This window comes from Corythoichthys intestinalis, chromosome 20 (assembly GCF_030265065.1).
Source record: "Corythoichthys intestinalis isolate RoL2023-P3 chromosome 20, ASM3026506v1, whole genome shotgun sequence".
NCBI lineage: Eukaryota > Metazoa > Chordata > Actinopteri > Syngnathiformes > Syngnathidae > Corythoichthys > Corythoichthys intestinalis.
Genome location: NC_080414.1, coordinates 264889 through 283053, shown reverse-complemented (window position 1 = coordinate 283053; position 18165 = coordinate 264889). Strand labels below are relative to the sequence as shown.

The following is an 18165-nucleotide window of genomic DNA, read 5'->3' as shown; positions in this document are numbered from 1 at the left end:
CATCTCTAAAATATAAGAATGTCAAACATTTTGGTGTAGACAATACAAGTTGTCACGCATTGACATGGTACTCTTCCATGAGGTTGATACATTAGTTCAAAGCTTACAAAATCAAGCTAATAAGCACGCGAAAGCCCGTCGTCTACCATTACTCACAGATGAGTGTGTACGTCACAAAGGGCCTCTGAAGGAGTTGACCATTTAACAGAGGTAGTGACTTCATCATTTTATCCCTGGCGATACATTCCCAGTTAGCAGAGTCAGCTTAAAAAGTACGGTAAAATCGCTCGTCAACCAAGATGTAATATATGTACATTTACGCCACGCACATACAAACATAGCGCCTCTGATAGAATACAGACTGTTGAAAATTCAAAAGGGATTGTTTTTTTCATCAACTTACTTCCGAATGTATTTTACAGCCAGCCGTTCGTATGAATGCGGTCCGCCCTTGTCGAAGCCATGTTTGGAACTACTCGAGGCTCCGCCGCCCGGAAAACCCGGAAGTAAAATCGTATAATGGATCTCTATGGGGGTGTCGCAACCCTCTTTATATGGCTCTGGGGCTACCCAAATGTGCGGCAGGCAAGGGGGGGGGGGTGCTTGAGCACCTGCCCCTCCATGCCTAAAGTGCCCCTTTTGACTGGGATTTTTTTTTTTTTTTTTTTTGTGCGTATGTGTGTGTTGGCCCACTGTGCAGGCACTCCACCGAGGACTTTACTTGAACACCGAAAACACCTTAAAAAAAAAAAAAAAAAAAGCCGACTGTGTGCCGCTAAGCTGGCGCATAACCCACCCACCCATCTCCCCCTCCCCCTGTTCCTCTGTGACCTGGGTGTGTGGTGAGGAGTTTGAGGACATCTGGTGGTTGAAAACAAACGGTGTTATCCTATTAGATTGTGTTTGAGCAAATACTGTAGTGAAAATTCTTACACCAGGTTTATTGTGGGGATTTTTAAAAAAGAATATGTAATTTTCTCTTATATACTTTTCTACTTTAATAATGAGTTACCCCCCGCCCCAAGGCTATTTCGACCCGTGTGTCGCTCCTAACTATAGGGAACCATTTTTGTCTGTTCTCTTCACAACGTTATCTAGAAAGGTGCACATCTTTAAGATCTCTAATAATGAAATAATTGTTTTGAAAAAACTGTGTTGATGGTGGCTCAGTGAACATCTAACTTGGTTTGTTCTCAGATGAACAACAAGTTGAGGAAGGATGTCGAGGTTGAAGGAAGAAAAGAAGCAAAGACTAAGTCACAGCCAGAAAGTGTTGATGACAGTGTTGATTTCTATTCACGCTTCCCCCCCTCCCAATTAACACGTCACGTTTGTGCTGCGTGCGTGCGTGCGTTTCGGTCGGCCTGCGGTCAGGTTGGTCGCTGACCCTGGGCCGAGTTTTGCAAATGTATGACCTCACAGTTTTTCGGAGAAGCCAATTTTATCCAAAAAGTGTCAGAAAAAAATGATATGGAAGTCCCCTTTTCTCAGTTTCTCATCAGCTCGACACAAGTCACAGGCAGTGACAGCCAAGATGCTTTTGGACGGGCAGACAAAATGCGTGTGCGCGCGCGCATTCCCCAGTGACCTGATGCGTCCAGGTTGAGGCTGTCGCTGAGTCAGGACTTTACCTTTTCTCCTTGGGTGTGCAGTCGGGTCAGCTTTTTGTTTTGTCTCGTCAGGATTTTAATGATGCTCAAACGTTGCGCGCGGACAGACTGTTTTCTCTCTTGACACGCCAACGACATGCTAAGAACATGCTGCAGGACATCAAAAAGGGAGGCCCTTCCCATCTTGATGGGTTGCCAACTAAAGAAGGTGAACTACTTCTGCGGTGGCCGACCATATTCTTTTTTTTTTTTTTTTTTTTTCTTCCCTATTCTGAGTTGCGGCTTACCGCTTGATTAAGGAACCCCGGGTGACTATTTCAAATATACTGCGCGCTTAGCATTTTGCATTAGCGCAGCTTGTCGGCAGCGACGACAAGGCCGGGCCGGGTTAGGCCGGGCCGGGCTCGGGCGCCACCGAGGGATTAACGCGGCCGCCCGGAGATACCGCGCGCGCAACGCCGGTGAGGATTAGGAGGACGGATTTGCGCTCCTTTTGTTTAACCGGCCCGATCTCACCGCGTGCGTGCGCTCGCATGAGATCCTCCGCTCCGGGAACACAACTCGGGCGAGCGCAGGAAGTGGCCGCTGACATACACATGACGTCATTCAGACAAGAAGCGTCGCGAGGGGCGTAAATGGCCGACACGGAACCGATGGTTTCGATCATTTTACGATATTTGGCAAGATGGGTTTCCGGGGCCTTCCGTCGATTTAACGCAATATTAAACACGCATTCAGCACTATCCGTTCCATTTCATCTCTGGTAATAGACTTAAAAAGATGCAATCTGTTGCCCTTCTGACATTTTAATAACGGCGTATCGAAGTACTTCCTCTTTTTGTTGATTTCCATCCGACGGTGCTCAAGAAATCCTGTTTCGGAAAACAAAAAACCAAGTCCGTGGATCAATGAATACTAGTCATAGACTTCATAACCTATTGACATGACATGGGAAACGGGGCCGATTTGTAGGGGGCCTATTTTCAAAAACTTCCAATATTTTCAAAACCAAAGCTGCTACCGACCTAAAACCAAAACAGACACCTACCTTATGAGTCTTCATGAGCAGCAGCATCAAAAAATTCAAAGTGGTTCCCTTATAAAATCCCGATTCATTATTATTTAAAGAAGTATAACCCAACTCAAAATGGCTATAAATGTCTCAGATTTTACACTAGATGATCAAAAATCGCCAAATGCAGAGATAATCACCTATATTTTCAAGAACTTTAAGAAATTTAACATATCATTATAGGGTTTTTGACCAAAATAGCGACTTTTTTTTTGCTGCAAGTTTTCAACAGCTAATAAATCACTTCATTTAACAACAGAAACTTAACCCTTGAGAGTCGAAGGACGCGCCGGCGCGTCCTCAGCGCACGTCGTCTTTGAAGCGCCCTCACGTTTTAATTACGTCACCCACATGCCGTTGGTTGGTCTCGTTTTAAAGTGCGGAAGTTGCGGTTTACTCTCGTTATTATTTGAAGTCAATCGACCAACTAGAACGTGAGATATTGTCATTTAGTTTTATAGTTTTATTGTCCTCTCAAAAAAACATTAAAACGCTGCATGGATCATTTGTTTATGTCTATATTTCCATCATTTCTAGTCCTTTTTCAAAACGGAAGCTCCATGAAAAAAACCCACAAATCAAACGAACCCTTTCGAAGTCACAGTGGAAGCACAAAATGCGTTTTTTTTTTTTTTTTTTTTAATAAATATAACTGCGGTGCGAGGTTCAACCGAACGAGAGGGAGGAGTGTTCTGAAGCAGCGAGGTGGCGAGCGACGGCCAGTTGGATACTGCTGGATCGAGCAGCGACTTTGTGTAACTTTGACAATGAACGGAAAACTAAATTTAGCGCAAGCAATTGTGCTTCTGATCAACTTGAGGAAGAGGATGGTCCAAATTCGTCATCATCGTCTTCTTCCGAAGAGTCCTCGAGTGAAGATAGTGACGGATTTGAACACGTGGGTGACGCCATCGACGAGCAGAGGTAAACCAACTCACTCTTTTTTTTCATGCTGAAAACGTTTCTTTTGAAAGTTTCTTTTGATATTGCAAGACAAAGTTAATTTTGATGCAATATAAGTGTGTGTTTGTGTATATAATAATAAAATGTGCATATCAGATCAAAGTCGTACGTGCACTGTGGGTATCCCAGGCAGGAATTTATCATTTGTGGTGTTCTTCTTTCTATATGAAGATTAGGGATGTAGCACATATTCAGCTATGGTATTCTTTCTATTGTCATACATATAGATTTCCATTATTATTTATTGCTGTATATATTTTTATTTTATACTTTATTATTTTCATAAATACTGACTTATTTTCATGTACATTTATAGTGACAATGAAAGTAAAGTGAAATGAAAATGGAAGGGTGGAAAGAGGACCGACACCCCATGGAAGTGTGAGCTGTGTGATGTAGCCGTGTCTAATTCCAGGACGAAACTGCTTTTCGGAGTGGCATGACTGAAAAAAATTTAACTTGTTTATTGTAAATATTTTTGAAAATGCTTTTTTTCCCCCAATGTTATATATATATATTTTTTTTCCCACATCAACCTTCTCAATTTGTGTATATAAATGTGTGTTCAAGAAGCTTGATTGTGTGTACATAGTTTTCATCAGGCGATGGGCCGCAATACCTAAACTCATAAAGAGATGGCCTCTAAACACTTTTTGTGTTAGATGGTATATATTTTTTCACTGTTCTTCACTGTTAGGTCTGCTGTATATAACCTGTTTTGACTGGAGCATGTATAAAGGCAAAAAACGCCTATGGCTATACCTGTTGTTTATGTTGAATTGTCAAATATAAGACTATTTATTCTAAATTTTTTTGGTTGAATGTTCATCCTAACATGTTGAATAAATATTACAAAGTTTCGAAAGGGTTCGTTACGCATGTTTGGTTGTCAATTGGACATCAATATTAAAAATTTTGACAAAACGATTTTGGAATTTTTGGTCTTTTTGGGCCCAAAATGATGATTTATAATTGATCAGTGAAGGAAACAACAATTTGGACATGAAGTTCAAGGTGTCACAAAAAAAGGGACCAAACCAGGCCATCGTAAACAATTCTTTCTTTGAAATATAAAGGCAACTTCAAAGGCATGCAAAATCAGACAAAATAGGCCCAGACCTTAAAGGGTTAATACTTGAGGAAAACATGCAGAATCAATTAAAAATAATATGTAAATAGATCATTCATAAATTCTATGTACAATCACAAGTTATTATACAATAGAATAGCCCTTTATTATCATTATACACTATATACTGTTTGCGAATGAGGCTAGCGGCCGCCCGGAGTAAACGGAGCTTTTCTGGCAAAAAGTCTTGTGAATAAATGCTTAAATCCCCGAATTCTTCATAGATATGGACGTAAAACAGTCGAGATTCTTGGTCGAAATCAAATAAACCGTGCAGTTAGTGTTTATTTTACGTATATTATCGAAGTACAGTGCTACTCTGTTAGCAAATGAGGCTAGCGGCCGGCTGGTGTAAATTCTTGTGAATAAATGCTCTAAATCCCTGAATTCTTTATAGGTACGTATTTATGTCGAACAATTGACGCCAATGTCGTAGTGGTTCCCATTCTCCCATTGACTTTTTTTTCCTCACGTTTCAAAATACATGCATGGTATGAAAAATAAAGTATTTACCTTGAATCCTCCAACAAATCACTCCTGAGACAATCCTTCCCGTTTGTATGCGGTACAGCTTTCGTAGTTCTTCCAAAATCCAAGCTTAAACCCGGCTTTGACATGACCGTGTGTCACCTTCGACTGACTACTACTAAATAAAGATTCAAGCTAGGCCCCCTATGGTGAGGCGCCGTGCAAGAATGACGAAGTGTCACGTCAATAGTAATGAAGTCTATGTACTAGTGTCATTTTTTGGCTCCCGATACCGCCACCTGCCCGTGTGGTATCGGAAGATACCATGTTTAAAAAAAAAAAAAAGGATTGCATACTCACTTAAATGTAAAGTAAGGCTAGGTTCATACTGCAGGTCACAATTCCGATTTCTTGTCATGTTTTTTTGGCGTGCCCGTTTACTCTGCCTTTGTCCATTGAGCCTGTTCAAGTATCACGCATGCGCCCTGATTCGCAGTCCGAGATGCGCTGAGCAACTGACCCACATGCGCAGGAGCATCAAAACAAATGACTACGCATGACGCGCACGCACATGCGGACCGTTTGCCCCGACTCCCGGCCGTGTAAGCAATCTTGAAATATTGCTCATTCGGAGCAGAGAGAAAACCGAGCATTTTCAGGCTTATCCTCAACCCATTTTATTTTCTGTGACTGTCGTCAATCCCGTTCCTTCCCCAAAAGCTGTGTTCAAACTAAGAGCTAACGCTAATAATGCGCAGCTGCACCGCTACCGTAGCGCCCTGTCTTTTTCGCTCTTTCATTGCTGCGTGACTTCCAATTTGGGAGACTTGGCAGTTCAGACCACCGCTACATTCTGGAAAAATGTGGCCTAGATCGGGTTTAAACCACATACAAAAAGTGACCCAGATCGGATTTGAAATGATCCACTTTTATGCGACCCTTGACGTTCAGACCGTCAAGTTAATGCCTCGCTCGAGTCGGAAAAACACCGAAAAATTGGACTCGTGCATTAAGACCTGCGGTCTGAACCTAGCCTAAGTGTTATCATGACACTGCTTAGCTCATTGTCTGCCACTGACGGCACTAGACGTCCGATCCATTTGAAGTGGGAGGGTTGGCAAAAAATGAACGGATGGATGCAAAGAAATTTGATTTAAAAAAAAAACAAAACAAAAGAAAATAGAAACACACTGAAAGAAATCATCTCTCATACACACCAATATAGGCCGTGCGTCAGAGTGCGCGCTAGCGCTAGCCGGCAGCGCTTTCCAATAATTAGCATAATGACGATGATCTGCGGGTAATATATTTCTCTTTTATTTGATGGATGTTTATTGTCTGGGGTCCCCGCGCCGACACGGACAGATGGCGCGCCCGTGTCGGCTGAAATTGCCAAGTAGCGACAAGTAAAGAAGAGGAATCGTCAAACCTGCTGAACACACAACAGGCAGATTAGAGCGACAAGACACACAAGCGAGCGCACTAATCCACATCTCATTAGTTCTGTCTCATACGCACGCATCTTCAAACAATAATCCTTTGAATATGATCTGGGATTTGGGCCACGACACTAATCAGACTGACATCTCAGAACAGGGATTAAAAAAAAAAACTCATACAGGACATGCCCGTGTAATCTTTTCAAGACAAACTCTGTGTTTTTGGTAAATATTTGATTTGATTTCATGTCGTCGTCACGGATACGCGGGCGGCCCGGCCGTTCGATCCGTTTACACCGGAAAGGGTTCCTTCCTCATCCTAAAATTTGGCACAACAATAGGCGTCGGATCGCCCTCCCGCCGTTGATTTCCATCGCTAGTAGACGTCCGATCCGTTTGAAGCGGCGGGGGCCGAGGCCAAAGAACGTTCGATTCTACGTCGGATCGGATGCCCGTCCGCGGAGTTGAAAAAAAAAAAGGTTCTTCCTCTGGCCAAGGTGCACCCTCTTTATCACTAGTAGATGTCCGACCCATTTGCTTCAAACGGACTGGAGGTCTATAGGCCGCCAATAGGTTCACAAGGAAAATATCCTCCATTACTATGGTGAATTGGAGCATCCGTTGGATGAAAATCGCGGCCCAAAAAATGTGAAATGAAATGAAAAAACATGTTAACTCGGCTTTAAAAAAGTACGTGCGCGCGTGCGCCGAGGTAAGGAGGGGGCTGCGCCAATGCCCCTCCGGTCTGACTCGCAGCAAGTTTGCATTAGTGAAAGACCGGGAGGGGGCTCCGGGCGACACGCACTCTTTAGCTAGCGCCGCTTCTGAGGCAGGATGCGGAAATCCAGCGCTGGAAAGGTTTGTGTGTGTGTCCTGTGGGTGAAGACCTTTTGGTTGACTGTCAGGATGAATGTTGTCCCTCTCGGAGGTGACCTTCTCCTCCTGCTGAAAACGGGTTGGGGGGGGAGGAGGAGGACCGCATTGGTCTCTGCAAATAATGAAAGAAATTTCAGTGTGACAAGCCAGTCAAGTCAGGGTTTTTTTGTTGTTGTTAGATACCCCCCCACCCGCTGCCTATTTTGCAGTGTTTTTCCCGTGGGTGAGTCTAGCTGTTTGTATGTGCGGTACGCTACGTTCCGTTTCTTGCCCATTGAGCTCGCTGACTTTAATTGGACCCAGTGCTATTCTCCAACACTTTTTTACAATGACCTTTTTAAAATTAATAATAATGTTTGAGAATGGATTTCTTTTTTTTCAATATTTCACTTGGCTTTTTGGCCCAACATTCGGGGGTGTCTGTGACCTTTCAAAAAGAAACGATTGACGGTTTCCAGATACTGTTCGGTTTTACCGAATGGTCAACTATTTCAAACCTTTTGAGCGCAGGTGTAAACCTATCACGCACAAATAATGATTTAAACTGTATTAATGACATTGATTTAGGAGAAAGCGGCAATTGAATAGCTGTCCACTGTCCTTGAGAGGCTTCCATTTATTTTCAATGTCTATTCATTGACTTTCTCAATCCATTTGGACTGGGGAGGGTTATTTGCAAGTCCATTGCAGAGCTAATGGAGTTTTTTTATTTTTTTTTATGGTCTGCCGGTGTGAAAGACTTTCAACAGCTTTTTAAAAAATGCTCTGGATTTGCCTTTCAACTATCTTCACTATTTGTTGTGAGATTAGGGACGGCAAGATTTTTTCCTTTTCCTTCCTCATCTGCCTTGCCTTCTTCTCGCTAATCTGACATCTTTATGATATCTCCTAATCCCGCCGCAATGTGTGTGTGCGTGCGTGTGTTGCCTCCGAGCCGTTATTACATTGGGAATGAACCAAAAAAAATCACCCCTTTCCGCCCGCGCGTCTGGTAGCGACGGCAACGCCAGTGACCCCCGTGATGCCACCGAGCGACATGTGGCTGGAAATGAAATGAAATGGAGGCTAAAGTGAGCGGCCACCTGTCAAAGCGCTTTCTAAACTGGACCGAGAGCAAGTCTTGGCATCGCGTCGCGTGTTACGCTTCCTAAAAGTGTTGTTGTGGCCACAAAATGGTGTATTCTGGAGTCGGCTTCCGGCGAGAGCGAGCCGCCCGCAATTTGAAGAAAAAAGCAAAAACACAGCTTTTATTTCATTCCGTTGGTCTCCTCTCACTTGAGTATAGCCCATCTCGCTTCGGTAGAATTTAGTCAATCAAAGGCTTCAAAAAGGTAGTCCGAGTTCAATTCGCCGGTGGCCTTGATTTTTTTCAGCGAGCTCCCCCAAAAATGCAGCCTGTTTCTTTGTAATATCGCTCGCCCGTGTTGTGTTTGGGGACGTTGCGTATTTTCTACTTAAACCCCTTCTAAAAAAAAAACAAAAAAAACTCAACCTGAATGCCATGACATCAAATCTGCCATTCCTGGGGAAAATTATCGAGAGGGATGATTTTGAACAGATCCAGGCTTTTATGATGAAAAACAATCTTTTGAACTCATTTTAGTCTGGATTTCAACCACACCGCAGCACCAAGACCGCGCTTATCAAAGTCCTAAATATTATTCAACGAAATAATGACGCAGGGAAATCATCTGTTCCGCTACCGTTGGAGACGGTCGATCGCGACATACTACTCGGCGGATTGGAACGGTGGTTAGGTCTCCACCGACACTTTGTTCTTCAGCAGTTCACATCTTATTTACGTCATTGGGATTTGTTTGCATCAATTGGAAACTGAGTCGGAACGAACCAAATCCACGCGCGGTTCCTCGAGGGTCCATACTCGCACCGCTTTTATTTCACATCTACAGTGTTGGCCAAAAATATATAGATCATGCTCAATTTCACCCAGAGAATGATTTCAATTACAAATATTTTGGCTTCATTTATTTTGCTTGCAATGAAAAAACACAAAAGAGAATTGAAAAAAAATTAAATCACTAAACTCCAAACATGGGCAAGACAAAAGTATTGGCACCCTTTGAAAAATCATGTGATGCTCCTCTCACTTGTGTCATTAACAGCACCTGTGGCACATAACAGGTGGTGGCAATAACTTAATCACACTTGCAACCAATTAAAATGGATTCAAGTTGATTCAACTTCTGTCCTGTGTCCTTGTGTGTACCACATTGAGCATGGAGAAAAAAAAGAAGACCAACGAACTGTCTGAGGACTTGAGAAGCAAAATTGTGTGGACGCATGGGCAATCTTAAGTCCATCTCAGTAGACCTGAATGTTCCTGTTCTACCGTGCGCAGTGTCATCAATATGGCACTGTGGCTAACCTCTTAAGATGTGGACGGAAAAGAAAAATGAACGAGAAATTTCAACGGAACATTGTGAGGATGGCGGATAGAGAACCTTAACTAACATCCAAACAAGTTCAAGCTGTCTGAGCTGTCTAACCCTGAATGAAAAGGGACTCTACCCAGGAAGACCCCACCCAGAGACATAAAAAAGCCAGGCTAGAGTTTGCCAAAACTTACATGAGAAAGGCAAAAATGTTCTCTGGTCAGATGAGACAAAAGTGGAGCTTTTTGGGGAGGGGAAAGGCATCAACATAGAGTTTACAGGGGGGAAAAACCAGGCCTTCATAGAAAAGAACGCAGTCCCCACAGTCAAACATGGCGGAGGTTCCCTGATGTTTTGGGGTTACTTTGCTGCCTCTGACACTGGACTGCTCGACCGTGTGCACGGCATTATGAAGTCTGAAGACCACCAACAAATTTTGCAGCGTAATGTCAGAAAGCCGGATCTCCCTCAGAGGTCATGGGTCTTCCAGCAGGACTATGACCCAAAATATACTAGAAAAGGGTTTGAGAGAAAGCTCTGGAGACTTGTAAAGTGGCCAAACCTGAATCCCATAGAACACCTGTGGGGAGATCTGAAAATGGCAGTTGGCCAAAGAAGAATGGTCTAAAATTCCAGCAGCGCATTGTAAGAATCTCATTGTTGGATACTGGAAGCGGTTCGTCGCAGTTATTTAGTCTAAAGGTTGTGCTACCAAGTATTAGGCTGAGGGTGCCAATACTTTTGTCGGGCCCATTTTTGAGTTTTGTGTAAAATGATCAAGATTTCCATTTTTTTCCCCATTCTTTTTTGTGTTTGCTTTGATATTACTACCACTGCATTTGTAATTGCAGTCATTTTCTGGCAGAAATTGAGCATGATCTGACAGAATTGCAGGGGTGCCAGAACTGTATATGCTTCCTCCAGCTCAGATCATGGAACACTGCCACCGACGTCTCCTATGCAGTTTCAGTGTAGATGATATTACGATTATAGTTTCCCTGAGTAAATGCATTCATCAAATCAATGCATTTTCTCCGGCTGAATGTGGGGAAGACAGAGGTGATCATTTCTGGAGCAAAAAAAAGCAAAGGCACGCAACCTGGTACAATGTCACTTAGTCAGAAATCTTGGCGTAATTATTGACTAAAGTTGCTCACTAAATCTGCCCACCTAGAAAATATGGCCAGAATTAAGGGGCTTCTGTCAAAACAAGACATGGAAAAACTCTACATGCATTCATTGCCTCCAACTTTGGTCCGACTCGTCCCAGCGGCCTTGTCGAGTGCGGACGTGTCCCGTCCTGCGCGCTCAGACGCTTCAAACCCCCTGCCTCCTGCTCCGGAGGGAGGGGGAGGGCGAGATAAGCGCTGTGTATGTTACAGGCTAATTATTAGTCATTAGCATATTATTCTGATAGCGTCACAGAGATGCCTCTAGTGCAACACACACACACACACGCACGTGCACGCGTGCGCCGGGTTGACTGCTGCATTATTCATATTTAGCCCGAGGCAAGTTAGCCAGCTCCGCTAAAGCTAAAGCTGTTAGCAGCCAGTTACTGTTGCTGCGCACACACATGCACTGAATAGTTTATAGAATAAATACAGGCTTCACAGCTTCAAAGAGGATTAGTTATCCAGGTTCAACTTTCAAATTTATGGAGGAATTTTGATCATTGCTCTACGTAGAGTCGTAGCCGATAAAAGCATTTTCAAATGATATCCGATCAAATCCGCAGCGGTTTTTCATCATCTGTTTTGGGCCAATGGCGCTGCTGTCATGTCCACTTATTGCCTGCCCGCCTGTGTGTTTTGACGCCCCCTGCTGGCGCTAGGTGGAATTAGTTTTGAATCCTTCCAGCACTTCCTGTAGACGTCATCATATGTAGACGCGGGCTCGTTGCGAATAAAATGGTCGCGCTGACGTCTGCAGCCAGTGCAAGGTACCGCACTTCCAGCCATCTCAACACGTTGTTTGTGCCTAAAACAAGCATGGTTTAGAAGTTATATTCTTCCTTTGTTTTATATTCATGAGCTTTGTGTAGTATATTGTATACAGTGTTTCTTCGATTTTCGTGGTTAATGGGGACCACCCGCAATCGTGGAAAATTTGCCAGGTAGAGATGAAGCGTATTTACATTGCTCTTTGATTTATTTATTGGTGTGTTCAATGTATTTATTCAGATTTAGCATTAGACATTCCCTTTTCTCCCCAAATTATAACAGTGACAGCCAAGCAAGACTTTTTCATGAATAACAAATCTCAATTCTACTCATTTATTTACACTTCCCCCTTACAAAAGTTGTTTCTTTTTTCAGGTCATTCATTGTCAGACATAAGCAGCACAGCAAAACGCCACGCTAAAAAAGAAGTCAAAACGGCTTACCTCTTCGTCCTCTGTAGGACCATGGCCCCCGACACAATGTTTACAACATATGACGGTGAATGGCTTTACCTTGTTGGCGTTAAATTGTTTTTTTTGACATCCGCACAAGTTGATCCCTTGTTCGCATTTTTTTCCTTTGGAGTTTTTGGCTTTGGGAAACATATGAAGAAAACATCCTTCACATGTCGTTATGTCTAGAGTCCTTTCTACAAGCTCCATAGCAGCAGCATTTTACTCTGCATGTTTTTTTTCGAAAGATTACCGGCAGAAAACAAGCAGTACTTGCAAGCCCGCTTCTTTGTTGACCCCCTCCCGGTTTACGATGGTGACGTCACGCGGCCTTGCGGTCTTAAAATAGCTCGTCGATAGTAATTCGTGCGGTACGCTATTGGAAAAAAAATACGCGACGGACGGAAGACGCAAAGTTTGAAGCGCAACATAGCAAGGGATTACTATATTTAGTAAAATGTGGTTGCATTACTTCATTGCTTGCAAACTGTAATCCTGGTTGCTATTCAAATTGACACGAGGTGTATATTTGACTTTTTTTGGTAACTTTATTTCATATAACATTGACACAAGGTTTCAGGTGTTTTTAGTTTTCGGTGCTCTTGTCAAGAGAAAGATGACCAATTCAACTTTACTCCAGCATCTGATTTCTATTTAAAGCCTGATTTGTTTTGTTGTTTTGATTTGTTCAATTTGTGTACCCCCACACACATTGAGGACAGAATATAGGCACTTTGCACTTGATTCCAAAAAAATGGCTGTTTGCACTATTTTGATTCCAACAAAAAATGGAGTGGTTTCAAGTTGTTCCCTTATTTTTCACAGAATGTTTATATTATTTGGAAAACATTGTTGGTACGTTATTCAAGCATCTACTGGGGCATCGCAATACAATTAGCCATCATAAGTCCACGACCGCATACAGTATATCGGTATCGGATTTTTGGAGTTGTCCGATTTTTAACCGATATTGTCCAACTCTAATTATAAGTAGGGCTGTCAAACGATAAAAAATTTGAATCGAGTTAATTACAGCTTAAAAATTAATTCATCGTAATTAATCACAATTAATCGCAATTCAAACCATCTATAAAATATGCCATATTTTTCTGTAAATTACATATATATTCTGTAAGATAATTTGTTGGAATGGAAAGAAAAGACACAAGATGGATATATACATACATTCAACATACGGTACATAAGGACTGTAGTGGGCATTTCACTCTACTGTCATTTAAATCTGTCTATGCTGTCCTCACTCCGAAGCGTCTACTTTTTCCAAAGCTAGACAGCTAGTGAACGACGCCTTAATAATCAGACTTCTTCCTTTTTCATCTGATTTATGAATAAAATGGCCTCAAACCACTGTCCTCTTTAGACCGTAGTGAAACTACAAAAAAAAAGTACAAAAGCATTGCATTAGCAACAACGTTCGCTTAGCACGCTATACAGGTTCACTAAACATAAACAAAAAGCGTTTCATACAAAAAATATAACATTTCGCTTACTAACATAATATGTACATTCTTTACAACAACCATACTTACGGACAAATCTTGTCCAAGGATCATATAAGCACAACATTACAACGTAGGCGTCAGCCCGAGACGTCGTGCAGCCATATTGAACGGGCAAGAAAGCAATAAACCATGTCGCAAAGCAACCACAAGAGTTCGCTGTTAGACAGCACAAAAAACCTTGCTGTAAAACTTACCAAAAGGCAGAATACTGTCTGAGCGGGACATGTGCGTTAATTGCGTCAAATATTTTAACGTGATTCATTAAAACAATTAATTACCGCGCGTTAACGCGATCATTTTGACAGCCCTAATTATAAGTGAAGTTTTATTTCATTTATTCATCCATCTATCGATTCAAGTCACATCACCGTCAACGGCAGCCCGTTGCCGATTTGTTTTTCGTCAAGCAAATCGGCGTGTGTAATGACCTTGACCCTGAGGGGCGGGGTGGATCCAAACAGGCAGGGTGCTGATCAGCTCAAAAATGTATTCATACAAGTCACTAAAAACAAAATTGAAAAAAAGTCCAGAAAGCAAAGTACAAACCAAGCTCACAAACAAAAGACTACTACTTACAAGAACATCCAGGGCTTTGACATAGAATGACGCACATGGGGATCTTAAATACAGACAATGAGGCAGAGTTGGGGCTGTCAAGCCTCCCGCTTCAAACGGATCGGACGTCGAGTGCCGACATTGGCAGCCGGCCGGTGGCTTAACGTGGCTGTAATTGTCAACCCCCCCCCCCCGCCCCTGTTTATTGGAAAAGAAGTTTGCCTTTTGTGCAGGCTGGCCAGCAAAAACGTCACGGCGTGTTTTATTGCAGCCATTTTCTCGCCTGCCCTCCCAGGGTGCGCGTGCGCACTCGTCACCAGTTAAATGCCAGCACCGCTGTCTGTCATTGTGTGTCCACTGTCACCGGGGGGCCCGCCGGGAGCCGGCGTGTCATCGCGCCGGCCGGCCAGCCGGCCCGTCCTGTCCGCTCCAATCATCTGGCAAAATTTACTTTAGCGCAACATGCTAACGGATAACGGCGAGGCTAATTGCGCGTACACGCGCGCTGTTGGCACCAGATAATAATGCACATTAGACAAGCCTGGTTTCACACCGCTAATTAGCGTACGCGCGTTCCTGTCTACTGCCGTGTGTGCGTGTGAGATGGACAGACAAAGACAGGAAGGAAAAGCGGCTTTCCGGAAAGTTTAGGCCACCTCGCGACCCTGGTTCATGTAAACGCGAAAGCGAATGAGACGTGCGGGCTACCGATCGTCGGCCACGATCCCCTGCAATAGATATCGATACGCCACGGTCGTGTTGTTTGCGCACTGGCGCCGGTTTCCGTGGCAACGCAAACATCCAAGTTGACCATCTGCACCTACGCCCGTCGGCGTCAAAAGTGGAAAGGACCAAACTGATTGGAGACATGCTTGCAAATCTGGGAATCGATCAGCTGGAAACGAACGGTGATGAAACATGACACGCGTACACACTTTGTGCGCGTCCTCGGGGTGCGTTTCTGTTCCCTGTCATCACTCTGCCAACATACACGTCGCAACACGAAATGGTATGCGACACGACACGACACGGGCGGGGGGCTCGTTTCCCGCAGACCGAGGCCTCTCTCACACATCAAGACGACGGGTCCCCACCTTCCCGGACAAGGACGCCAATCTACCTTCTCTCTTCTAAGACGTTGTCAAGAGTGCGTTTGTATTTTTGTACGCATATTTGCTTGGAATGTGCTATGAAAAAGAAAGGCGACAAGGCACAATGAACTCGGTGGCTGCCACTGACAGCGATAGACGTCCAATCCAATTGAAGCGAGAGAGTTGGTAGCGAATGAATGAATGATACGTTTATTGACTTTTATCATTTATTGGAATATTTCAATTTTTTGGGGTGTGTTTTTATTTTTTTCAGCGTGTCTACTGGGACAAGGTCCGGACTGCGATCTGGTCCAGTCCAAAGACGACGACTTGGACTGGGAGCGAGGCCCTCCGCCGGCGCCGAGGGACGCCTGGATGCCGGAAGGTAACGGTTTTGTTCGAGGAAAAGAACGTGGGCCGACGACGGTGTCGCGGGAGGAAAACGGCGTCCCCGGAGCGGGCCGGCATTCGTTCGTTCGGCATTGCGGCAAAGGCAATCTGCGGCCGGCTTTTCTTATCTGGCAACACTTTCTCCCCTGACTTATGCTTCGCAGTCGGCCGCGCGCGGCGGTTTGTCACACGCTCTCCGAGGTTACTCTGCTGACGAATGAGAACTCGGCGCTCTTAAATCAGGCGGCCAATCACCGAAGAGACAATGTGAGCGAGGACACACGGCGTGGACGTGCTTACTGTCCTCCTCGCTCTGATTCATGTCCTCCTCGCCTTTCTTCTCGCACACACCTCGTCTGTGTACGGCCGCGTGTGTGTTGCACCGTAATTGCGGCCGACGGAGGCAATGGCACGGCGCGCTCGCGCACACGAGAGTGCACGTCAGGAGTGTTGGCAATTTTTTTCTTTGGACTGTAAGATGTACACTCTCTTGTGCTTAGGGTTTGTATTAGGGTTGTTAGGGACTAACCCCTAACAACCCTAATTAGGGTTAGGCTCGTTTGTGTGTTTGATGAGCTTACGGTGGCGGGTGAACAAAGGATTCTTTTCATTCATCAACTGTTATTTCTGTGATGATTGTCTTAAAGTTATCAGCATATGGAAACAGTAAATATCCTTATTTTTTACACCCCTCTCCCCAAAAATAGTATCGATCAAATTATCGATACTGAATCAGGGTACGATATTTAATGGCAAAAGTATCAATACTCAATTATTATCTTGGCTTTGCACTTCTAAAGAAATGAAGGATATTTTTGCATTGTCCTCATTGCCTGACTTTGACGGCACTAGAAGTCTAGTCTATTTGAAGCGGGAGGGTCGGCCATAGGGCCACTAAACCCATTAGTGGGAATGTATGACTTGGCCACAGGACGAACAAATGACTTTTTTTTTTTAAAAGTCGGCGGCCGCCACAAACGGCGCCGGCCGTCCAATCCGTTTGGACAGGTTTGTCCAAAGCAAAGCCCCGTCGACAACGTCCTCTAAATTGTCTGGCTTTTCTTCCTTATTTTTTGTTTTATTTTTTGAATGGACTTGACCATGTTGACATTTGGAATTACCGTGGCAACCGCAATGTTACTCAGTCAGTCACGCTGCTGCACCCGCTCATTGATTTATTCCACTGTGTGTCTCTGCTGAGTTCAGGCTATATTAATATTTCTAATAGGACTGTTATCAGCTCACTGCCAGCTGTACACAAAGCGCGCACACACACACGCAGAGGCCTGAAGGCAACCGCCCTCACCCCCCCCCAACACACACACACACTAGCTGTGTGTTGTTGTTTGATATTAGCACAATGCTTTTGTGCATCAAAGAGACCTGGAGGTCAAAATAACTTTTTGGTGCGTTCACACACAAACACATCTAAAATCAGGAATGGCATCAACTTTTCTCGACGCTTTGAGCCCGGTCCGAAAAGATCGGACGTCTATCGCCAATGAATTAAGGGGAAAACTCGTCCGGTGCGACGCACTTTCACCCGTGACTTTTCCGTGCGCAGGCTCCTCCCCTTTCTTGTTCGTGAACACGAGCGGTCGCGGCGCCGGAAAGGGCGCCCGTCTTCTGGTGCCGCCACTGAAAGAGAACGACACTCACTGCATCAACTTCTTGTTCTATCAAGACGCCGAGCTCAACGTCTACGTCAAAGGTGGGCTAGCGCGCCGGACGGCGTGCGTGTGGACAGAGTTGACGGACTTTACCTTTTCGCCAGAAAACAACAGCCCGCCGGGCTTTCCCGTCTTCAACTCGTCCGGACACGAGGGACGCACGTGGACCTCGTTGGAGCTGGCCGTGTCCACCTTCTGGCCCAACCTCTACCAGGTCGCTCCCAAAAATGAAAAGAGTAGAAAAAAAACCTTTAAAACATAAGCTCCGCCTTCCGTGGGTTTCACCGACTGGCTGAGCTTTTCAGTAAAAAGTTGGAATGTCCTCTTTTTACAGGAATTTGTGGTTAAATTAACAGCGAGCAAACTAATGATTTTAGCCAACATCAGTCGCGATTGGCTCCGACTCGGTCAAACCGGGGTCCCGTTACTATGTGTTAACCGTTCGAACGACAGGTGATGTTTGAGGCGGTAAGCGGCGGGCGCGGAGGAGGCGTGGCCATCAAAGACCTCTCGCTGCAGGGACACCAGTGCGGTAAGTACACGAGGCTCCGCCCATCGTACACGTTTTAAGCTGTAGCTGAGCGCTAACGT

General features: G+C 44.4%; 1 protein-coding gene and 1 long non-coding RNA gene across 9 annotated transcripts in view; one reads left to right on the top strand and one right to left on the bottom strand.

The window, feature by feature from the left end:
* The window catches only part of LOC130908476 (receptor-type tyrosine-protein phosphatase mu-like), a 50139-nt gene that overhangs the window by 5484 nt on the left and 26490 nt on the right, over nucleotides 1-18165 (top strand). For 4 of the 8 annotated variants that reach the window (XM_057823925.1, XM_057823922.1, XM_057823923.1 and 1 more), the window contains exons 2-6: nucleotides 12269-12391; nucleotides 15789-15899; nucleotides 17469-17615; nucleotides 17679-17788; nucleotides 18028-18106. In XM_057823925.1, coding sequence (XP_057679908.1) covers nucleotides 12269-12391; nucleotides 15789-15899; nucleotides 17469-17615; nucleotides 17679-17788; nucleotides 18028-18106 — 570 coding nt within the window. Of the gene's footprint in view, nucleotides 1-743; nucleotides 1819-12268; nucleotides 12392-15788; nucleotides 15900-17468; nucleotides 17616-17678; nucleotides 17789-18027; nucleotides 18107-18165 lie in introns of those variants that run through there. The other 4 variants (XM_057823929.1, XM_057823927.1, XM_057823928.1 and 1 more) reach the window with 2 other exon arrangements.
* LOC130908479 (uncharacterized) lies at nucleotides 767-18158 on the bottom strand. The gene is made up of 3 exons (XR_009061603.1): nucleotides 17668-18158; nucleotides 17442-17542; nucleotides 767-7669 (listed from the first exon to the last, which is right to left on the bottom strand). It is a non-coding gene; the product is annotated as an uncharacterized LOC130908479 (long non-coding RNA).